Source organism: Siphateles boraxobius, unplaced genomic scaffold (assembly GCF_051911475.1).
Source record: "Siphateles boraxobius isolate OS27281-9 unplaced genomic scaffold, OSU_SipBor_1 18, whole genome shotgun sequence".
Lineage (NCBI taxonomy): Eukaryota > Metazoa > Chordata > Actinopteri > Cypriniformes > Leuciscidae > Siphateles > Siphateles boraxobius.
Window position 1 is genome coordinate 468,689 of NW_027508788.1, and position 25,454 is coordinate 494,142.

The following is a 25,454-nucleotide window of genomic DNA, read 5'->3' on the forward strand; positions in this document are numbered from 1 at the left end:
ATAAGAAATAATATATAAATATATATATAGTATATGTGTAATATAAAATAATAAAATCAAGCTTGAACATGGTAATTATTGTTTACATTTAATGTTGTCTAAGTTGTCAGAGTAAAGTCAAAGCCAAGGTTAGGGTCTGACCTTAAATGACTGAACGAAGGTCCAGAGGAGGATGCGAATGGTGTAGCCCTGCCGGAGGAGTTTAATGAGACGAGCGGCCCGGAAGAGTCTCAGGAAACTCAGATTAATCCTCTTATCCTGGATACAAGAAAGGAAGAAAGAAAGATCAGAGCCGCATCACTGTTGCTGTACCTGAACCCGAGACGAGGACGCATCCTCAGTCAGTCGAAGTGTCAGCATCTGTTATTGATAAGGTATTAAAGCTACTTAGTCTCATGCAGGACAATGTTGTTGATAGTCTGGTTATGATGCATGAATAGTCTTGCATGAACATGCTTTTATCTATTAGGGATGGGCGACATGACCAAAATTTGATAATATATTATAATTGTATCACAGTAACAAAATAAATGTAACAATACTTCACAAATGAAAGATATAATTTAGTATATTTTAGATTTTCAGTTTATTATTTGGAACTTGATGGACGCAAACCAATGGAAACTTATTCATAACAATTGACCCGAGACTTCACAGTATATATTGCCCATATACATACCACCCATCCCTACTCTTTCAATACTGGAAAAGGGGGTAAATATAGGGAACATTTATTCGTCATTAGCTATGTTTCCATCCACCTTTGCAAATTTAACTTAGAGTGTGCACAAAATTGAAATATAGCAAAAAACATCTGCAAATAAAGCCCTGTTCAAGAGAACAAAATCATCACTTCACAATCCTACATTATAAATGACAATTAACATTGTCATGTTATCTTGCGTTCAGATGTGTTTGTGAATGTAACTCATGTGAGAGTTTTGGGAGGTCATTAAACCGAGTCATTTTGATGACAGACTTTGACTCAGGCCTTTCTAAATGACTTAAATAACATTTGAGATGCTGTGCAATGAAACTGATCTGCTGGTTAAGCAAGTTAGTTTTTAAGCACGTGAGTTTTATTTTTGGGGTGTAGCGCATCAAGAGATTTATTCAGTAAATGTGTTTCCAGCATAGTTTATGTGCATGTCTTTTCAGTTTTTTAAGTGCATATTTAGAATTTATGCACATATTGGCGTTTCCATACAGTCTTTTATGTGATATCCCAAAATTTGCATAAAAATATGTGGATGGAAACTTGGCTACAGGGAAAAGACCTTACAAATCCCCCCCACCCTTCACATCCCAGCCTGGTGCTAGATTGAACAAGTTCGAAAATAGTCGAGCCTGATCTCAGCAGGTAAAAAGGTGAGCATTCAAAATTAGCATAAAGATGTTTGACAGGAGGAGAGGTTTGGATGAAGACAAACAGTGCAGGAGCGATGAAGCCACTTACCGTCTGTGCAGTCCGTTGGGGAAAGGAAGGGGACAGGTGCCAACAGAGATTTAGCATGAAAATAAGAGTCACAGTGAAATCGTTAGGAGAGGCCGGAGTCCGTCTCCTACACGCAGAGACGCGGCTGTCAAAAGTCATTGGGGGAGATCTCCGGATTGTCATCTTCAGCAGATGATTTGGTCTTACAACAGGTCTAATGATAATCAAGGTCTAAACCAAATTCATTTGAAATCATCTAGTGCAAATGTTGCAAGGGGCGAATCAGTTTTGAATGAGCCCATTTTTGATTCATGAAATATACTATATTTAAATGTAAATACAGTCCAATTTAGAGTATATATGTATTTTAAATGGTCAAAAGTCATGGATTCTTTCCTTAATATCTTTTAAAAAATGTTTTCTCATTATGCTCAGTCCTAAATATTTTTATGTTAATTTAGGACTATAGATATTAAGGGAAAAAAACATGACTTTTGACTATTTAAAATTGTTCCAAATAGTTCCAGGTTTTCAATGGAACCCTGTCCCCACGATTTTAACCAAAGACAAACTGAAAGCAGACTAAAAGTGCAACACAAATGCGACACAAAAAATAAACGCAGAAAGCTCACAAAGAGACAAAGTTAAGCTTCAAGAATTTCTCATCTGTGACATCCACTGCAGTAAGATAGCTACATAATTTATAACATCTATCATATATGTGTTGACATATAAAATGATTTTACTTTTAAATACCTTTGAATTTTGGTTCTCAAAAACTTTGATGTGTTTCTTTGATGACTCACCTTGATCTCAGTAACCAGAATGTCTGTGATGCTCCCCAGAACAGTAACAAAGTCAAAAATGTTCCATGCCTCCTTCAGGTAATTCTGCACACATTGAGAAAAATATGCAACTCTGATGAAATTAGTTGAATTAGACAAATCTCCCATAAAGAGTGTTATTTATGTGCCATGTGGAGTTTCTGCCATTCAAAATGAGTCCCTTTTGAGATTTGATTTCGGTTATAATGCTGGGTTAAAAGGCATGTGTTGATGTACAGTAGGTAGTAGATTTTCAGCAGAGCCACATTTTGTGAATTGATCATTTATAATGACCCCACTTTAAATCTACACTTATTCCTAATCCTTAGAGACATATTTGGGCATTTTTAAGATTGATTTAGGCTAAGTATGGACTGATTTTCCCTGTGAAAACTAGTCAGTTTTAAAAGCTTTTACTATTCTTCTAGTGAGGACAATGTGGCACACAAAAACAGGCAGCCTAAAATGCAGACATTGGTGAGTCATGTAATAGATCTTTCATGGCAGGACGATCTGTCAGGTGTCTTAGCCTTGGGTCCATGTCTCTCATGAACGCTCCAAAGATTAGTCGACTGCTGCTAGACATTGATCGCGGACAGAACAACATGAGCGAGACCCATTCATCAACCCTGGGCTCCAAACAGGTGGAGGTAAACGTAAACGTCACGCACCAGAAAAGCTTCTTAATAAATGAGCCTCATAAATGGAAATGGAGCTTGAGATGAGACCTTCTGCTGCAGGTCAGACCATCCGGCACTGAAGAGAGATTTATGATGCATTGCTCATACCGTACACACAACCACACTCATACTTACACATTCGTCTCACCCACAGGGCCGTCATTAGCCTCTCACTGATTTCACAGTTCTTACGCTACTGACGGCCCTGTAGGCTGGTCAATCAACCAGCAGAACCCCGCTTTTTCACTCAAATCAGTCATTCATACTCTCACTTTTTTCAGATCCTCTCAACTTTGGGTCAAACTAGCCTACCAGTTTATTCTGCCCAAGAGTTGCCCTATCCGCCTAATATAAATGCTCAGTAGGAAAAAAATAATATGGAAGTCAATGGGGTCCATTTACTGTTTGGTTATTGACATTCTTCAAAATATCTTCTTTTGTGTTCAGCAGAAGAAATAAAGGCATACAGGTTTGTAACAACTTGAGTGTGAGTAAATGATGACAGAATTTTCTTATTCCGTAAGAACCTATCAGCCTACCTCATATTGAGTTTCATGCCAGTACTAGGTCATTATTTGCGGGAGTGAAAAATGCATTATATCACCGAACTCGCACCTGTATATTTTCAGGAATCACAACCGCATTCACGGAAAACCGCGCTGTGTGAACGGATCCAGACATTTTTGTAAACTGACTATGCTGTGCATAATTGTGTTACATGTGTATTGGGAAACTAGTTTAGTATCAAACACTGACTGTAATGATAAAAGATAAGTGTTATCAGAGTCTCTCCACTCTCACCAGAGGGCCGAAGGCAATGACCTTGAGAATGCACTCCAGTGTGAAGAGAGCCGTGAAGATGATGTTCAGCCACTTTAACATGTCCTCATACGGTTTAGGAGCATCATGGAACTGCATAGGAAGAAAAAACACGCAGCGATAGTGACTCACTCTGCACACTCAAATATTCAAAGGACCTGTAAAATAGGCTTCTATTCATAACTGAATATTCACACACATCATTTCATATGTAATAATTAGCATTGCTGAACCTCAATCAACCTTGGCAATGCCTTTACACACTAACTTACAGATAAAGCACAAGAGGGCACTTTCTGTTGGCAGCTTTCCAGACGTACAATTGACTGATGAACTCTGAGTGGGAACTAGACCGGGGAACTGAGTGGGAACTAAAGGAAAAAAACATTATGCCTGGTTGTTTGGATGCACTGATTTAATCTAAATAGCCTCTTTTTGTTCAATTTAATTAGAAAGTCTTCTGTATGACTTACAGGCCACAGGGAGTTATTATGGAGAAAAAAAGCATCCTAGATAAACCCAGATAGTAAATTTCCCTTTAACCTGTTAACTCTTTGAGTAAAGAGGTGAAAATGCATTCTGAAAATGGTTGTAATTCATGAATGCTTTGGAATACAGCCCTAGGGCAAAGAGGAAGTTTATGTTTACAGTAAAGTAAATATACTTCACTAAACATTTTATATATTAAACAAAATATATATTTTACTAAATAATTTGGACTTGCTAGAAACCAAACCTAGGCCATATGTCTAAACAAGTTGTGCTCCAATTTTGAAGTTGATATCACAAAAATGTAGGCTCTATAAGAATTTGTTTAGGCACTATACCAAAAACAGGATGAAACTAACACTCCACTGAAATTGTTTGATGTGCTCTACTGACATACATTAATACATTTCTGTCAAAAACATGATGAAACTAACAGTCCACTGAAATTGTTTGATGTGCTCTACTAACATAAATTAATACATTTCTGTCACAATATCACCTCTATCACAAAACGGTGGCCGAATGTGAAACCTTGAGGTTCAGACCTTTCCAACGATATGTGTATTGTTAAAATTAGAAAAACATTTGATCAAAAAATAGTGCAGAACATTTTGTAAAATGTGAAACAACGCCGCCTATAGGGGGAGGAATCTGCTAAAAAGGATTTAAAGTACTATTTCCATGGTATCTCAATGTCTGATCTCAAAACGGTTTTCACAGGATGGATTTTGAGTTTTTAAGCTTTCGAATGACACCTAATTTATGATGATTACTAAATATTTATTTGGGAAAAAAAGGATAATAAATAAAAGTACACCAAGTAGGACACTAGGGAGAGACTAACTAATATAGCCTGAAAATGACAACAGTTTTACCTTCATCATGAGGACCACTGTGTTGATGGCGATCATGGTCAGGATGGAGTACTCAAACGGAGTGGACACCACAAACTTCCACATCTTGTACTGGTAAGACTGCTTGTCCTGCGGCATGTAGCGGGTCAGAGGTTTGGCGTTGATGGCAAAGTCGATACAAGCTCGCTGTTGATGAAAGCGCACTGATCTCATCAAGAGTTCCTCAGCAAAATGTTGATGTGAATATCTACAAGCTTAAAACTACTCATCACGCTGATCTTTCCATGTTTGATTATTAGAACAGCATTGGTATTCACGGAGCTCTCTAAATCAAGCGAATGAAAGAACTAATGAGTACTTGTAGACAAACATCAAACCAGCTTCACAAATCTGAACAGTGCTCAGTTGAATATTTAAACACAGGCTAATAATTCATCATATACAGATCAGAGACAAATACTGTATAAAGAAACCAGAAAAAGAGAAAAAGAGAAAAAGAAGAAATAGATTATTGCTCCATTCCAAAACCTAGTGATGCATAGTCATGATGCCTTTTAAGATTTTTGCTCAAATTCAAATGACACATTCACAGAATTCTGATTTCTGAATTCTGAATTCACCAGATTTCTGAAATAGGGGTCAATTCCTACTTCAGTGGTCAAAATTATCTATTAATTAAAAAACTGGGACAATATATTTAGTATGTTTTTTAAATGTTGCGGGTTTCATATACTGTTATTATAATTAATAATTATGCTGTTTGCCGGTCAATCTGACCCTAATATATTTTTTAATACAATTCACTAAAAATCACACTATGAAAAAAGTAAGTACTAGTAACCACTCCAAATGGCAAACAGATCAAAACAGTATTATATTATAACAAAATTAGGACTTTACAAAAACACATTACAAAAATAAAACACAATATTAAACATGATAAATAAAACTATTTTACAATTTATCTTAACATTTTCTAATTGTAATTTTAATATTTTCCACAAACTGCTAAAATATATATACACAGTAATTACAACTGCTAAAAAACATGTTAAACCAGCCTGGTCTTAGCTGGTCTCCTAGGCTGAATAGACTGGACTGTTGGCTGGTTTTAAGAGGTGTTGGACACTTTTCAGCTAATCGGGCTAGGGGAATATCTGGATGCCCAGCTAAATGCCTGATCAGAGTATTTTTTTCCACAGCAAGGTAGCAACTATTCTTATATCGAGTACTTTAGAACAGTTATTTAGGTGGACTCATAACTGTTTGAATGCTGCCTTAGTAGACAGCAGCCAACAATTCAGCTTAATACGTTTTAAAACAGAGCCAGAGTTTTCAACTCCGTTGAAAGAGTTCTGCCTGACTGGTCGAGTAGTTCCTCCTGGGGTTTAGTTCTGTGCTTTGTGTGTGTGAGCATGTGTTTGTCAAAGGAGCTACGACTCAAGGTAGTAGAGATGTAGACGGACAGGTGCGCTGGCCTCACACAGGTGAGAGGAATTCTCTTAAGAGTGCTTCTCCTCCAGGCATCTCAAAACTGTCCGTGCATTTATAAAACAAGACTTTGCCCTTATTTGCATATACACTGAAACTCCATTTTAAGCAACACTGATTTGTGTCTACAGTTTACCCCCCCCCCCCCAATCTACTCATCCATTCACAGTTGATTGTAACTGACTATGCAGGCTTCCAACTGCCCCGTCCTACCTCGTTCTTTTCCAAGCTGCACTCTGACATGGCTTTATCTCCCTGCTCCTGGAACGTGATTATGATCAAAGCCACAAAGATGTTGACAAAGAAGAAGGGGAAGACGATAAAGTAGACCACGTAGAAGATGGATGTTTCCATGCGATAACCCGGACTGGGACCTTGGTCTTCATATGTAGCATCTACAGAATGTTTCAGCACTCTACAGAACCACAGGGAGAATGTCAGCAAGATGATCACATAAAACATCAAAAGGTTAAAATGAGGGAACATATACATTACAATAATGAAACGATTTGTTTTAAAGTAAAAGAAACAAAGTCGGCAGAAAATGGGAATTGCGGTCGTCTTTTCTTCCCTATTGGGACGTATATCGGGGTGGCGATATAGATGGCGAATAGATCTTTTTTTTTATAATGATGTGCATGGAAAAGTCTACTCATCAAAATTCCATTAAAAATAAGATTTGTCGATGACTTTTAAGATTTTTTCCTTAAAATATGTAATAATTCATGCATCAAATAGTTAAGATTATTACAGAACCGGATTTTTCCGATTGTCCCTCTATAAAAAGGCAAACAGTCAAACAAAAACCACATGAACACATTTAAAAGCGTTTAAGTATTGATTTAAAAACTTTTTACAAAGTAGAACAGACCGAAAATATCAGCTTAAAGCAGCAGAGAGGGAAAAAGTGTTTAAATACAGTCCCATACAGTGGTTAAGATAACATGTCCATGTCCATTAAAACTCAAAGTACTAGAGGCAACTCTTGAATGTTAAAGAAGGAATTAAGTTATTATAAAAAAAACTTTCTGGATTTTCTTGATGCAGCACTTAAGTTTCTTTCTCTTAACCAAGTATGTGTTTTTCTATGGAATTAAAAGTAAAAACACAGATTACACCAGAGAAAGTTGAGCAAGAAGAGACACTTGATCAGAATAGATGAAAGGAGAAAGAGATTAGGGTAAGAAAAGCAACATTAAGTGTCTCAGTATGATGTGTTTGTGTGAGTGGGTGATGAGGAGGACTCACGTTGGCCAGCCCTCTCCTGTAGAGACAGTGAACAGGGTCAGAAAGGCCCACAGGACGTTGTCGTAATGGAAATCATACTTCTTCCACTCGCGCGGCTGTGTCAAGGCCACTCCATCACTGCCGTACTCCAGGAACTGACCCCTGAGTGCAGACACAACACAATCCACCACAAACTCTTCCTTTGTCTTTATTTACTTCCTTTTCCTTCCTGCTTTGAATCTTTCCTTTCATTTTTCCCACTTCCTCTGCTTCTTCCTCTTTTTATATTCTTCCTTCCTAATTTCTTTACTTCTACCTTGTGTCCCATATCCTTTTTTCCCCCTCAATTTCATCCATTTTGTCTTTTTGTCCTTCCATCCTTCCTATCCTTCCTATTAATCGCTCTTCATTTCATTTCCTTTTTACCCTTCGTCTTTCCTTCCTTCCTTTGCTCTTCCTTCCCTTTCCTTTTCCTCTTTCGTTCGCTCTAGTTACTTTGTGCCAGGGTTATTATTTGTTAACTAAAACTATTAAAACGTTTTAGTTCATTGAAATAAGGCTGAAAAAAAAATCTAATATAAATATTTGATGAATATTTTGAAATGTGTCATTGGCGAGAAACTGAAATAAGTTTGAGTTGAACCACTAAAATTTCAAGCTTAAAAATAAATACAAACTAATACTGAACTAAAACTGAAATATAAAAAAAAATAAACTTAAACAGTAATATTTAAGATCAACACAATTACTAAAAAGATTTAAATTAATTCAAATAACTATACTAGTATATAACACTACTTCACACTTTCCTTTCTGCCTGACAACCTTCCTTCCATTTCCTCCCTCTCCATCTTTTTTACGTCACTTTCATCTTCCTCTCTTCGTCCACTCTTTCTCTTCTCAACACAATTACTAAAAATTGTATTTAAATAAAGATGATAATATAATTCAAATAACTATACTAGTATATAAAACATACTAAAATAACACTACTTCACACTTACTTTTCTTTTTACCTTTAGATTTTCCTTTCTGCCTGACAACCTTCCTTCCCTGATCTTTTCCATCTTATCTACTTTCACTTTCATCCTCCTCTCTCCATCCACTCTTTCTCTTCCCTCCATCCATCTATCCATCCATGTAGAATATATCCAGACAGTCCAGCCAGAGCACAGCCGTACCTGCAGTCCTTCTCCAGGGCTTTGGACTCATCGGTGCAGTGAAAAAACTTCCCCTTGAAAAGCTGCACAGCAATGACGGCGAAGATGAACATGAAGAGGATGTAAACGATGAGGATGTTGAGCACATTCTTCAGAGAGTTCACTACGCAGTCAAACACGGCCTGGGGACACACAAACGGCACAAATCAAATCTCCTGCAAACAGTGGACAGCCTCACTGCCACATGCAGACCATAATGCACACTTTCATTAAATCCATCTGTGTCGAATGTGTCGTTGTGTGTTAAAGTCACAAGGCCAAGTAGCACACAACTTTGCTAACTGTAGGCTGTGACTTAATTGAGTACTGCTCCTCTTGCTCTAGATAATCATACGATTGCACTAAGGCTGAGGATAAAATGAGAGTGGGGGGATGTGTAAATCAACTCATTTTTCTGTCATTTCTGCTTGTTTAATTTCCTCAGGGTATCATTATTAGCACTGAGTAGTATATATTTTTCACCATTAATGCTAATAAGATCTCTGTATGCAGGATAAATGTAGCTGTGGCCCTGTGAGGCTTTATCTGTGCATTAGTATTGCAACTAACCTAAACTGCAGTTTTATTTGTTAGTCTATTATTTATTTTAATGCCACCGGTGATGAATCTTCAGCCAAATGAATAAATGATGGTGTGAAATGTTAGTTTAAATGTATAATTTAGCCATGTAATGAGATAACAGTAAGTGTCTCTGAAACGATTTGTTTGTGTGCCTAAGTGTGTGATTTGATTAGAGAGAAAGATGCTGTTAATGTCGAGGTCTAGACAAGGGGCATCCCTGCCTGCAAAATATTCACACAAAGAAGCACAATATCACTCAGTGGCAGGTTCAGAATTTTTTTTTACATGCCTAACAGTTCAGATGGGGTGCTAAGATTTTTTTTTAAGTGCATTATTAACTGTTTTTATTGCATTTTATTTAATTGTCCATTTAACAGTAAAACTACACATTTACAAGGTCACATTATAAAGTGTGCAAAGTTATTAAGCACGTGTTATCAATTTCGCTGAAAATCTTTATTAATGTCTTATCAACTCTTTGAATGAAAAACAGTTTATTCTGCGAGCATTATTTTAGTATTATTATACATACTGTTATATTAATTACAAATATTTCAAATTCGCTTTCACTTTTTATTTTAAATAATTAATTATTTAAGCTTTATTTCAAATACCAAAATATACCAATATAATTTTAGTTTTACTGAAAAATAACAACAATAGCATGGAAAACACTATTGTTAGGATCTTTTTTATCAATGCCTCTCAATAAGACTGTATACACCTCAACTGATAGACCCTCTATGAGTTTTAACAAATTATAATCTTTCACTGGTGGATCTGATCATGTCATTTTAAAACTAAAACCCCAATATTTTACTTGCATGCTCTCAGGGGGGTAAGATAAGAGCCAAGCAGGGACATTACCTTGAGTTTGGGCAAACGTTTGATGGTCTTCAAGGGCCTCAGGACTCGAAGGACCCTTAGGGACTTGATGGTGTTGATGTCCTTGCCTTTAGTTCCTCTGTAAGGCAAAAGCAATGACTTAGAGACATTTGAACAAGCTTGCATTCACACATTGTAACATACACTTGATGCATTTTGAGTTCATCTGCCAGCACATGCACAAAGCCTTAATTCAATTACATTTTCATGAGCTAATCACTTCCTCCAGCCCATCATGTAATTCAGAATTACATTAGCTAGAGGTCATTTGGTTAGTAGAAAGCATGCCTTTAAGGGGAGGTTATTCTACAGAAACAAACCTACCTCTGAGCATGACAATAAATATAATTTAACATTTCTGTAAAATAACACTCATTTACCAGAAAAAGATACAAAGAAACAATCCATTCAGCAGGAATGGTCTCTTTGTAAAAACCACAGTTGGCCAAGTCATATTCTGATGCTAAAAAGCTAATAAAGTTAACGTTGCCTCCATGTTGCTAGGATGTTGTGGGAGTTACTATTAGATTGCTAGTGGTTATTTACTGGCCTAGGCCAAAAGACACCCGAATTTCTATGATGTTCTGTGGCCAGTAGTATACACAGAATTCATCATACAAGACATCTAATTTTTTTCTTTAAGACTGGCCTAATTCGAATCTGAAATATAAGACAGACTAATTCTTAAGACAAAGTTTTACCATCGTGGATGTGTTATTAGCAAATGGCCCCTGCGGTCTCTAAATATGGTTCAGGTGCATTATTTACCTCAAGTTTAAGGAAAGTTTAAGGGTTTTTTAAATTATTTTTTTATAATCCACCAGGCAAAAGTCATGAATTCTAAAGCTACAATGAAGTTTAATACCTTTTTTTTTTTTTTTTTTTTTTTAAATTTGAGAAATCATAACAGTGATGAACCAAACACTAATGAAATGTATCGAACAGAAAATGAACCCTTTTAAAGTATTAATAATGAATGTCGCTTTAATGTTTGAGTTCCATTCAGTTTAACTGTTTTCAGGATTTACTTGAAGTTAAATGAAGTCACAGAAGACTGTCAACATCAATTCCACACTGAACAATTAATTCTCTGAATGTTACAGCTGGTAGATTCACATTGAATGACAGGTGAAATTACACAGTTCAACAGAAGGGAACTCACCTGAAAAGATAAGAAAAGGCTATTTAAAAACTCTCTTACTCTAAACATCAGCAGAATGACCTCAATTTGAATCTTGTTTAAAACAAAAAGGCTGAGTCCTTTCTGACCGGTGAGATGTTTCCTTGACAGCTGAAAGTTCACTAAGATGAGCTTTTCATAATTTTCTTTACATCATTAAAAATAAAAACTTCAAATGCTCTGCATTGCAAATAAGCCTATGCTTCCTGATATTAAAAAGAGTGGATTTAGGGAGTCATAGCTTAGCTCTGTGATTGTTCAGCTTACTTTTTCTCTCCCATGAGGAGTTGGGTCTCTATCACACTGGCATGCAATGTCCATGCAATGTCTCACAGACACACACACACACACACACACACACACACACACACACACACACACACACACACACACACACACACACACACACACACACACACACACACACACACACACACACACACACACACACACACACACACACACACACACACACACACACACACACACACACACACACACACACACACACACACACACACACACACCATGGGTGCATGTGGATCTCTGCGGTCAACTATACTCCCATAGATTTCAGAGGACTATCTGTCTCCAACCACCCATCACACAAGAGGTCCAGTGCTGAACTGATTCTGCATAATGTATGTGACCGGATAAAACTACCTGATGCACCATGATACAAGAGTAAATCACAAATCAGGGTCATATTTAAGAAAGTTATAAAGTTACAAATTATAAAGAAATTATATTGAAAGTAAGATAAAAAAATTTGTGACAACATACATTTTCACCATTTCACCATGTAATTGTTTGGGGGGTTAATTATAATATTAAAATTATAATACAACAAATGCTTATTTTTACAATTATATACACACATACATATATACACTCACCTAAAGGATTATTAGGAACACAATACTAATACTGGGTTTGACCCCCTTTCGCCTTCAGAACTGCCTTAATTCTACGTGGCATTGATTCAACAAGGTGCTGAAAGCATTCTTTAGAAATGTTGGCCCATATTGATAGGATAGCATCTTGCAGTTGATGGAGATTTGTGGGATGCACATCCAGGGCACGAAGCTCCCGTTCCACCGCATCCCAAAGATGCTCTGTTGGGTTGAGATCTGGTGACTGTGGGGGCCATTTTAGTACAGTGAACTCATGGTCATGTTCAAGAAACCAATTTGAAATGATTCGAGCTTTGTGACATGGTGCATTATCCTGCTGGAAGTAGCCATCAGAGGATGGGTACATGGTGGCCATAAAGGGATGGACATGGTCAGAAACAATGCTCAGGTAGACCGTGGCATTTAAACGATGCCCAATTGGCACTAAGGGGCCTAAAGTGTACCAAGAAAACATCCCCCACACCATTACACCATCACCACCAGCCTGCACAGTGGTAACAAGGCATGATGGATCCATGTTCTCATTCTGTTTACGCCAAATTCTGACTCTACCATCTGAATGTCTCAACAGAAATCGAGACTCATCAGACCAGGCAACATTTTTCCAGTCTTCAACTGTCCAATTTTGGTGAGCTCTTGCAAATTGTAGCCTCTTTTTCCTATTTGTAGTAGAGATGAGTGGTACCCGGTGGGGTCCTCTGCTGTTGTAGCCCATCCGCCTCAAGGTTGTGCGTGTTGTGGCTTCACAAATGCTTTGCTGCATACCTCAGTTGTAACGAGTGGTTATTTCAGTCAAAGTTGCTCTTCTATCGGCTTGAATCAGTTGGCCCATTCTCCTCTGACCTCTAGCATCAACAAGGCATTTTCGCCCACAGGACTGCCACGTACTGGATGTTTTTCCCTTTTCACACCATTCTTTGTAAACCCTAGAAATGGTTGTGCGTGAAAATCCCAGTAACTGAGCAGATTGTGAAATACTCGGACCGGCCCGTCTGGCACTAACAACCATGCCACGCTCAAAATTGCTTAAATCACCTTTCTTTCCCATTCTGACATTTAGTTTGGAGTTCAGGAGATTGTCTTGACCAGGACCACACCCCTAAATGCATTGAAGCAACTGCCATGTGATTGGTTGATTAGATAATTGCATTAATGAGAAATTGAACAGGTGTTCCTAATAATCCTTTAGGTGAGTGTATATATATATATATATATATATATATATATATATAGTGTGTGTGTCTTGAATAATGGGCTTAATTTGTATGCAAAATGTTATATTTTTCATATTATTTTTGATATTTGTGTTATATAAAATTAGATGCAAACATATATATTTTTGCATTTGATTTGGGGGTTAAATATTATCCAGATATTTATTGACAGCTTGTGAGTTTTATCCACAAATGTTTAGTGAAGGAATATGAGCAATATGAAGCTCATTTTAGAACGATATGCCATCAACTAGCTTCTAAAATACAAAGACAGTAAAAACATCCATCTGCTGTTTTCACTGCTTATCCATATTCAAAACAAGTTGGTTATAGAACTTCTTTTGATGTGTATGTAGCAGATGTTCAGTTTATGCAATAATTTAACAATTTATAATCAGAATTAATTCAGCTTCTGTTTGACCATTATCATGAGGGTTAGCTGTCCTCAGGAAACAGTAGGAGTAGTAGTTTCTATAAGCCCTTGCAAAGGTCGAAGGTCATGTAATTGGGAAAGAGTTGTTACATCCCCTTCCACAAAGGCTGAATGAGAGGAAGAGTCGAAGGGTGGTGAGTTTGGAGTGGTCCGTGGGAAGGTTGGGGGGTAAAGGGTATGTTTTTATAGATATATAGACTGTCCCCACCTGGTCACGCTTTGCTGTGATCTGACGAGGGAAACCGATGAAAAACCATGCACATGTGCACAAACACAGAAACACACACACAATAAGGCGCGTCGCAGACACAGAAGAAGCAGTAAATGCAGATCAGCATGAAGAGATTAAATGAGATCAGAACGGAAGAGAGCTGTCACTGAACGGAAACACTGTGGAAGGACGAACAGCAAAGAAAGATTTAAAAAAGCATCGAAGCAACTCTAGTGCACAATAAAACATTACATTAATCAAAGACATGATGCAATGGGGGATTATTAGTTACTGTTTGTTTGTAACATCTCTGCAAGATAAATCACACTCAGCAGTAAATATAGAGGCATCGAAACATGGAAAAAAATCACAAATGTGAAAAGGTCACAGACCTCCATATATATCATATACATTACACACCCACACACACTATAAGAAAATGCATGCATGAGCTAGAGGTTCATGCAACTCCTGGTAATGGATGTTGATTGTGTACAGAAAGTAAAAGCAAAATGGATCATTTTACTGCACTGTGTGTAAACACTTTTAGTCTTTTTTAATTAATTCAAAACCAATCCTAGTTCTCATCACCGACTGCTGCCAGTAACAGGGAATCATCATTTATCTTTTTTTTCTTTTCTTTGCATTGTATCAAATATAAGATGAGGTACTTTTCATAAAAAAAAGAAACAATTTTTATTTCTCTATATTTTCTTTATGGTGGCTTAATAAGGAAGGGATAAATAAATAAATGGCATAAACATTTAATTTAAAATAAAAATAAACAGATGTTTTCTTTAGTAGATGGTTGTAATGTCTTCAATCTGATTTTCTCACATCACTTACTGTATAGCAGCAAGTATCATTCTGTCTTTCTTAAAATTCTATTTAAAAATGTATTATGTTGGGCTTCCTTACCTTACATTTACCAAACTGTGAGTAACTCAGTTTTTGAGTTTAAGAATTCATTTTAGAATTGTCCAGTTATGTCCAATTGTGAATGTCTTGCACTGGACTACCGATTCCTTATCCACACAAACACACTAATACTCAGGCAAATTAGCATGAAGCAGGTAATAACAAATGCGTACCCCATGAAGCTCCTGAAAGCAACGCAAGCGAAAAGGAAAGACAGGGCAGATAAAGAAAGCAAGAAAGAGAGAGAGACAGAAAGAGAAAGAAAGATGGATGGAGAAAGAAGGAGCTGAATAAGAAACATTAAAACCCACAGGACACAAACCACTGAAGAACAGCACAGGAGAGGAAAGAAGATTACAGCACAGTTTAAGAGAAACAAGCACAGGAGTATCAGAAAGATCAAAACACAGTATATGAGATACATTTATATTCACTGTACAACAGTGCACTGAAACCAGAGCTAATACTGACCTAAATTAGTCTTTCTTCAACTACAGGCACTTTTATGTCCTAGGAGTTGTTTTTTTATTAAAACTAACAAGTAGTATTTTTTTTTTATATATATAATATGAATGAGGGTCACACTATAACCACATGGTTTTATCAGTCCTTCATCATTTCTCACTTTCAAATACCTTTTATGTACAGAATTTATTGTTTTACCCTCTTAAAGGTTGTATCAGCGATTTCAGGCCCAAAAAAGGCCCAAACAAAAATGATCACATTCATCTAATCTTTCCTAACGATCCGCTAGCTGCCCGCCCCATAAGCAGGCTGTCAAAAAAACGTGTCTCTGTCTAACTTGGATTGTGTGGGATCTCGCTTCAAACAAAAACAGAAGTGACGTCACCCACAATCACTGATAAAAATATAAAATATGATTAAAATGATTAAAATATAAAAATCCATCATCAAATGAATTATATATTCATCATCATCATCATCATCATCATCATTATCTTCTTCCACTTATCCGGGTCGCGGGGGCAGCAGTCTAAGCAGAGATGCCCAGACTTCCCTCTCCCCAGACACTTCCGCCAGCTCTTATGGGGGGACACCGAGGCCCTCCCAGGCCAGCCGGGAGACATAATCTCTCCAGCGTGTCCTAGGTCTTCCCCGGGGTCTCCTCCCGGTGGAATGCGCCTGGAACACCTTCCCGGGAAGGCATCCAGGAGGCATCCGGAACAGATGCCCGAGCCACCTCAGCTGGCTCTTCTCGATGTGGAGGAGCAGCGGCTCTGAGCTCCTCCCGAGTGACTGAGCTCCTCACTCTATCTCTAAGGGATTGCCCAGCCACCCTGCGGAGAAAGCTCATTTCGGCCGCCTGTATCTGGGATCTTGTCCTTTCGGTCATGACCCACAGCTCATGACCATAGGTGAGAGTAGGAACGTAGATTGACCGGTAAATCGAGAGCTTCGCCTTGCAGCTCAGCTCCTTCTTCATCACGACAGACTGGTACATCGACTGCATTACTGCAGAAGCTGCACCAATCCATCTGTCAATCTCCCGTTCCATCCTTCCCTCACTCGTAAACAAGACCACAAGACACTTAAACTCCTCCACTTGAGGCAGGAACTCTCCACCAACCTGAAGTGGGCAAGCCACCCTTTTCCGACTGAAAACCAAGGCCTCGGATTTGGAGGTGCTGATTCTTATCCTAGCCGCTTCACACTCGGCTGCAAACCGTCCCAGTGCCTGCTGAAGGTTGTGGTCTGATGGGGCCAGCACGATAACATCTTCCACAAAAAGCAGAGACGGAATCGTGTGGTCCCCAAACCAGAAACCCTCCGGCCCCTGGCTGTGTCTAGAAAGTCAGTCCATAAAAATTATGAACAGAACCGGAGACAAAGAGCAGCCCTGCCGGAATCCAACATGCACTTGGAACAAGTCTGACTTACTGCCCGGCAATGCGAACCAAGCTCCTGCTCCGGTCGCACAAGGACCGGACAGCATATAGCAAAGGGCCCCGGACCCCATATTCCTAGAGCACCCTCCACAGGATGCCACGAGGGACACAGTCGAATGTCTTCTCCAAATCCACAAGCACATGTGGATTGGTTGGGCAAATCCCATGAACCCTCCAGCACCCTGGAGAGGGTATAGAGGCGGTCCAGTGTTCCATGACCGGGACGAAAACCACACTGTTCCTCCTGAATCCGAGATTCTACTATCGGCCGAATTCTCCTCTCCAGTACCCTGGCATAGTTTTTCCCGGGGAGGCTGAGAAGTGTGTTCCCTTTGTAGTTGGAACTAACCCTCCTGTCCCTCTACTTGAAAAGAGGGACCACCACCTTTGTATAATAATTTGTGTAAAAATTATATATTTGAAAATATTTTATTAATTGAAATCTAATCATCCCTCAGTTCTGGTGCCATTTCACATGACCAACCTAATAATGTTTTTAGTTTTAGGGTTTATACTATTTTAATTATGTGCCCTTTCTGATCTAATTGGATTTTGTCAAATTATGCAGAAAATGTGAAAATACAAGGTAACACTTTATTTTAAGGTGATGTAGTTACACGTTACTACATGTTCTTACTATAACAGTAAATTGAGCATAATTACTAATTACTAAGTAAATAATCATAAAACAAACCCTAACCGTAACTCTATAATAAGTACATGTTGTTAATTAATATTACTCAGTACTTATTTGAGTAAGTACAATGTAATGTCACCTTAAAATAAAGTGTAACCAAATATTATTTACATTTGTGTATCAAAATAGATAAATTTGCTTTAGCAAGACAAAGCAGTCGGTTATTTTATTGCAAAAATGTTTTAAATGTAATTTCCACCATATAATGCTAATAAAACCATGTATTGGTTTTATTAGCATTATATGGTGTAAATTACATTTAAAACATTTTTAGATTTGTTGGAAATGACACTGTTGTAGAAATGCGTATGATTTCCAGAAATAAATGACAAAAACAGTAGCATTATTTTATGGTGCAAGCGAAACTACTGCTGGACATTAGTTTTTTTTAATTTTTTACTAACAATGTAAATAAAGTAGAATAATAAAAAATAGTGTGTGTTTTGTAAATCCAAAGGGGCAAAAGTCTCCATAGCTAAATAAACTCTTGGTGAACGTGATTTATCCAAGTACAACATGTTCCTGGATCAACATCTTTGTTTATCATTGAACAACATTCCAATCAACCAATTAGATTTGAGGGACAAGTTTACAGTTTATGTCAGGTTTAGGCTTGAAACCAGGTTAAAGTGCTTTTACATCAGTGATATTCACATATTATTTCCTCTGATTTTAGGGATAAGTTATTGATAGGGTTAGGTTTAGGGGTGGGGATATGGTTATAAGTATATTTAGGATCCAGGAACATGTCTTTCTTGGCAAAATCACGGTGATTATGCTGTAGTACCACCATCAGAAGCACAGGTGCCAGTCGGAGCTGGTGGAGAATTTCTGCACTACTAAATAATACAACTGCAAACTCACACAAAATGTCTGGTCTCAAAAGCGGAGCAGTTTTCTCTCACCTCTTTTTCAGCTATTAAGCACCCCAGGGTCTCTCTGTCAAATGCAGAGGTGGAGATCGAGAGACAGCTGAGCATCTGCACATGACGACTAAGAAGATACAGCCACACTAGACCTTGGATTCATTACACAAATCACACACGCGCTGTCAAACCAAATGTGTGTGTGTGTGCGTTTATGTTTGCCTTGCAGAGAAATCTGTACCCGACTGGGTTCATAAACTACATTATGTTGGCTCTCGGCAATGAAAAACTCATGCCGTCGTGATGTCACGGTGGTTGCCATGGCTATATGGTTGCTAAATTTTCTGACTGGTTGTTAGCGTGTTGCAATGTGGTTACTAGGGTAGCTTGTGGCTTAGGTGGTTGCTAGGCACCTACATCATTGTGAGTCTAGGGGATTTTATTGCTGCTTTATCATCCATCAAATAAATATTTAAAATTCAATCAGTTAGAAGAGTAATAGCACACTAAGGAAATCATTACTAATAATCATGGGTGGCTCAGGAAAAATAAGAATAAGGCCTTGTCCACACTAATACTTTTTAGTTTAAAAACGCATCTTTCTCTCCCTGTTTTGACCTTCCGTCCACACTGAGACAGCATTTTGTCCTGCAAAAACTGAGCTGTTTGAAAACTTTCCCAAGTGGATAAATTTGAAAATAAAGTTTTCACAATGTAGTGTGGACTGTGAGAATGGATGACACGCTTTGTCATGTGATGCACATTGAGCACCTGTTATGTGCTATTCACTTTCACACTGTTGCTAAAGATATATTACTTTGCACACTCTTCATATAACAGTTGCGTTTTAGACCAAACATATAATGGTGATTGAGAGCGACCTGAACGCATCAGTAAATACTGAGATATGTTCTGTCTGTGTCATCTCAGTGAGCTTTTCTGAGGGTTTACGCATGTGTAGTAAAGTGAATTTAGCCTTTTCCGACGTGGTTTCAGTGTAGATGAAAAACTTTTGGAAAACGCAAGTGTGGACGAAGTGTTTTGAAACGAAAACGTTTTTCAAATGTATCCGGTTGAATGTAGCCTTAAAGGAAAACCGGTGGGAAATGTGTCCTCTCTGCAACTGTCTGGCTCAGATCCTGTGGGAAATGCTAAATCTGAACCATTAGCACAGGTGTGCGCGCTGCACACGATCCCATTATGAGCTAAAAAAAACAGATGCACGTTAAACCGATCAGTTCTTAAGACCAAACTGCACACAGATGCCACACTTCCCCTCATCACAAAGCTTCATCTCACACCAGAAACTAAACAGCGAGCAGTCACATCCTGTTTCTGTCATTTTCGACTGAATGCTCTCTTGCTGGATTTGAACTGACAGTCTCCTCGCCTCTGCTCCGCTCTGACAGAATTACAAAAAAAGCAACTCACGAGCAGGCGAAGGCCACCAGAGCGCCGCTGACTACGATGAAGTCCAGTATGTTCCACAGGTCCCTGAAGTAAGACCCAGGATGCAACAGCAGCCCAAGATCAATCATCTAGAAGGAAGGAGGTGAACAAAAAAGAAATGAATACTTATATTCAAGCAAAGATGCATTTAAATTGATCAGAAGTGACAGTAAAGACATTTACGTATAATGTTACCAAATAAATGCTGTTCTTTTGAACTTTCTATTCATCAAAGAATCCTGAAGAAAAAGTATCAGGGTTTCAACAAAAATATTAAGCAGTACAACGGTTTTCTAAATTGATAATAATAAGAAATGTTTCTTGAGCAGCAAATCAGCATATTAGAATTATTTCTGAAGGATCATGTGACACTGAAGACTGGAGTAATAATGCTGAAAATTCAGCTTTGCCATCACATGAATAAATTACATTTTAAAATATGTTAAAATAGAAATCTGTTCTTTCAAATTTTAACAATATTTCTGTTTTTACAGTTTTTTGATCAATTAAATGCAGCTTTTTTGAGCCTAAGAGGCTTCTTTAAAAAAATAAACAGGAATAAATCGTGCCAATCCCTAACAGGGTAGGGTAGTGTAAATCAAATATAAATGATTTAAAATAATATATATATAATTTAACACAGCGAAAAATAAAAATACAATTTTGCGTCAATGACACAGTGACAAGGAGGTTTTATTTACCTTTATAACCATCTCAAATGTGAACACACCAGTGAAGACGTAATCTAGATATTTCAGCACCTGAGGGAACCACAAAACAGTGTGAGTGCTAGATATAAAAAGTAATTTTCTTCCTATTTCTGCAGTCCCACAGACCGTTTGAGCAATGGAAAGCATATGATGCCATAAAAACTGAAAGAAAATCTGTGTAAACCATAGTGTTCGGCCCCACTGCAGCTATGATTCAGCGAGTAATTCAATAATCTTCAAAACAGAACAGACATGATGTACAATGTATTTTTCTGAGAGACAAAAATAGATGTTTAGAATGAACACAAGTTTTTCCAGCCTTTCATTCTTCCCACATAAGCAGTTGGGGAATATTGTGTGAAAGCAGAGATTCATCAGACAAGCCGATCATGCTCGATGAATCAATTAGAAAGAAAACAGTGGACACTGGGATTCTTGAAGACGTGTATACATGTAATTCTCTGTTATTGAGAGTGCAGTGCTACTGTACATTTATGGGCTAATGCAGACACACTGGGCGCTTAAGTCTTCTCACAGGCTTTCCCGGGGGGAAAAAATTCAGCAAAAGCCAGTCAGATGGGCTAGTGACAATGCTCAGCATGACATTTCAGACAAGGGCTGCCATACTGTCCTACAGGACTAGTCTTGAGTTATGTAAACACCACTGATATCATAACTCCAGCCACGACGAAGACGGTGACAATGAGATCAATGTGTGTTGCATTTTATAGATTTATAAGATAACACTTTAAAAAAAAATATATATATATATATTTAAAAACAGATATGGCAAGACAATTCACTATATAGGGCCCTATCTTGCACCCGGCGCAAATGACTTTGTACACTGACGCATGTATCATTCCTATTTTGCACCTGCGCAAAGCGGACTTTTCCCTCCACAGACACACGTCGGTTAACTAAGAAATACACTTGCGCTCCCTGGGGCGGTTCAGCGCAAAGAGGAGGCGTTTTCCGGCGCAAACTTTCCCTCATGCTATTTTGCTGTTCTATAAAACAATTGCGCCACTGACCAGAAAAAAACTAGTCTAAAGTCAATGGCGCGTTGTGCGTACATTCAGATGCTATTTTAAAGCTCCAGTAGGTAGCTTTTGTAAACAAATATTTGTTAAAACTGTCATTATGTCCTGAAAGTAGAATATGAGACAGATAATCTGTGAAAAAAATCAAGCTCCTCTGGCTCCTCCCTGTGGTCCTACTGCCATTTGCATAATTACACTGCTCCCGGTCAGAAACAACCAATCAGAGCCAGGAGGAATGTCTTAGCAGTGTCAATCACACTCGTGTACGCGCTGATCACCCCTCTCTTGCACAGCGCGAGCGCGTACCGTCGTTCGTGACTCTTCTGTTCAAACTCGTTCATCCAAATGAACAAATCTTTTTTGAACAAGTTTTTTATTTATTTTTGAAATGACCGATCGTTTCACTAGATAAGACCCTTATTCATCGTCTGGTATCGTTTAAAACCCTTTGAAGCTGCGCTTAAACTGTCATTTGGTCCTCGAAACGTTTGTGTCCTATTGAAGTCCATTATATGGAGAAAAAGCGTGGAATGTTTTCATCAAAAAACTTAATTTCTTTTCGACAGAAGAAAGAAAGACATGGACGTCTTGGATGACATGGGGGTGAGTAAATTATCAGCAAAATAAACTTTTTTTTTAAAGTGAACTAATCCTTTAACATTATCTTAGTAGCTATAACTTATAGAAAGAGTGCAACCTTATAAAGTTAAATGTATTGCAAAATACATAATGATTTGAGGACCAAGTTTGTAGTCAAAGTATGGGCAGGCCATAGTCAATGTAAAGCATATTGTTGATGTTTCGTCCCTATTAGTGAATTTTCCATAACTGTTTATAATCCGCCCTCATCGGTGGTCCTGCTTACTAGCCTGTGCGTTCACGGCAGGCTCCGCTGTGGGGGAGGAGCTGTGGAGGGAGGGCTGTAGCGCAGCAGAGAGAAAGGGGGTTGGACCTGTAATTTGTGCTTGTTGAAATTTTCAGGCTAAGTCAACATTTTCTCAAAACTCCCTACTGCTGCTTTAAGCGCGCATGCTTGGCCATAATACAGAGTGTGAACAACGCGCAAACACTGTAGATGATTCTCTCATCTACACATATGCATTTAACTTTTTTCAAATGATACATTATTATAAGGAAAAATATTAAAACACGAGGGAAATCATTGTTGTGTCCATGACGATGGGGAAAATAGGCATAAAGCTTACACATTTACCCAAATTATTATATGCATGTCTAACCGAAGCTAATTGGTGACCCACCTAATTTGGGTGGGTTTGTCCCAACCCCAATGTCACTTCTCTTTCTTTTACGGCCCTGGCGAGAACATCGATCTCCTCGGCTGAGAACCGATTCTGAAGCGCGCCTGGTAAATGCGCCATTATAATAGTATTGCGCCATGGAACAAGCGCACCTCGTTCATCATGCTCTTAAAGGGAATGTGATATAAAGCTCTTATTGGTTTGTTTCCCGTTACGCCCAAACCACACCTATGAATAATGAAGCTACTTCAGACCAACCCCTTTTAGATTTGCGCCAGGCGCAAGAGGCATTTATCCCGCCGGGAAAATAGCAACAGCGCCGGGATCCGCCTGCAAAGTTACTTGCGCTTTGACACTTGCGTTTCAGATCGTTAAAATAGGGCCCATAGACTTTTTCAGGTCTGGAAATAAAGAAAAGTTACATTTCTTGACATTTGCAAGTGGGTGGGTCTGTGTGTCTTACATCATTGCGGGGGGCATTGGCCTGCACAGGGTCTTCAGCAGCGAGAGCGATGCTGCTCATGGTGATGACTGTGAGGATACACATCTCAAAATACCTCAGGTTCACCACATAATGACACAGCCGTCTCACTCTACAGAGGCAACATGAAAACACAACACTTATTTACACTATTCAGTAGGTACATTGAATCTAAATGTTTATTCACAGCAGCTCTATGCAGGTAATATATGTGATACACATTTCATGTCTCTCCTGAAGACTGTGCTAGAACATATAGTGTTTGGGATTTAACTCACGGGTTAGTTGGACCAAACACAAACATTGAGCTGTATGGCAGAATGTGTTTGGGCGCATTCTGATTTAGCTCATCAAGATCCTTCTTTTCCTCGTTCAGCAGTAGACTGTCACCATCAATGTTGTTCACTGTCAAACAGATAATTATTAGAGCAAAGATGAGGAGGGAACGTCACAAGTGGCAAATAAACATTCAAACCTGCCTTCTTTTTAGCAAAGTAGTAATTTAGCATAATGTCTAAGCTGCTGTTATACAAGATCTTGACCAAAAACTGATTCACCTCTTGATGGAAATAACATCATAATATTAGCTTTTAGCTACATTTTTGGTCAAGATCTTGTATTGACTATGCAAGAGTCAAGCACTCTGTAAAGTCTCCTCCAGCACATCTCAAAGCCTTTCAATGAATTTAAGGTCTGGCCTCAGAGGTGCCAATTCATGTGTGAAAATTATTCTTCATGCTCCCTCCCAACCATTCTTTCACAATTTGAGCCTGATGAATCTTGACATTGTCATCCTGGAATATGGCCATGATTTTTTTTCCTAAATGAAAAGCTACACACTCCATCAATTAGGGTCAGAAGAACAGTTGCCAAACATATGCTAGAAACATAATAATTACCGCAGTAATAATCCAATCATAGACTTAAGCATGTGCTTATTTAAATCCAAAGATAAATGTAAAATAATACGTACTGGGGATGATTATGGTCTCTCCTGGCGGGGCAGTTATGGTGACGGGGATGTTGATTCCGGTTGGGCCTGCTCTGGTGCTGTTTTTTAGATTATCTGTGACTTCTGGCTTCTCATCAGTAGGAGACTGGAGAGGGCTGGTGGCTAGGCTGCCTGTTTCTGTCGGTCTGCCCCTGTAATAGTTGGAAAGCTATACATCTGAACAAAATAATATACAAAATACACAATATAACTCAAAGTGCTCCCTAATGCTTTGCAAAATATGTGCACATCAAAGCAACAATAAAATTGTAGCAACAAATGCCATGTCTGATCATATACTCAATGTCAGTCTATTCAGAATATACACGGCTTCAAAATGCCTCACATAAAATGATGAATGACACTGTGTTGTATAACAAAATATCAAAGTAATTTCATTTATAAAAAAAACCTGCATACTTCTCAAGAAAAACTTTTGAAAGAAAAAATTAATTGGACTCTTTGTGGTTATCATTAGTGGAACAAATTCAAAATTCATGTAAACTAAAATGTTGGCTGCTCTGCTACACCTGTGTGAATCTGATGAGAACTGACTCCATATGTGCACTAAAAATCACCTTGAAACAAGCTGGTCAAAAGATATTGTAAAAATTGCGCACCAATGTCTAGTTTTGAGAAAAGCTCTAGTAGTTTTTACTCTGCAACTTCCACTTTTAGTATTTTGTTATCTAAATG

General features: G+C 38.2%; 1 protein-coding gene across 1 annotated transcript in view; it reads right to left on the reverse strand.

The window, feature by feature from the left end:
* Window positions 1-25,454, reverse strand: part of cacna1bb (calcium channel, voltage-dependent, N type, alpha 1B subunit, b) — a 179,632-nt gene that overhangs the window by 20,269 nt on the left and 133,909 nt on the right. Inside the window, exons 23-35 of the mRNA XM_077232765.1 lie at window positions 24,741-24,910; window positions 24,046-24,172; window positions 23,750-23,879; window positions 20,976-21,035; window positions 20,257-20,363; window positions 10,468-10,564; window positions 9,001-9,161; window positions 7,841-7,981; window positions 6,806-7,007; window positions 5,123-5,287; window positions 3,741-3,851; window positions 2,242-2,325; window positions 142-258 (exon numbers count right to left, since the gene is read on the reverse strand). Coding sequence (XP_077088880.1) covers window positions 142-258; window positions 2,242-2,325; window positions 3,741-3,851; window positions 5,123-5,287; window positions 6,806-7,007; window positions 7,841-7,981; window positions 9,001-9,161; window positions 10,468-10,564; window positions 20,257-20,363; window positions 20,976-21,035; window positions 23,750-23,879; window positions 24,046-24,172; window positions 24,741-24,910 — 1,672 coding nt within the window. The remainder of the gene's footprint in view (window positions 1-141; window positions 259-2,241; window positions 2,326-3,740; window positions 3,852-5,122; window positions 5,288-6,805; window positions 7,008-7,840; window positions 7,982-9,000; window positions 9,162-10,467; window positions 10,565-20,256; window positions 20,364-20,975; window positions 21,036-23,749; window positions 23,880-24,045; window positions 24,173-24,740; window positions 24,911-25,454) is intronic.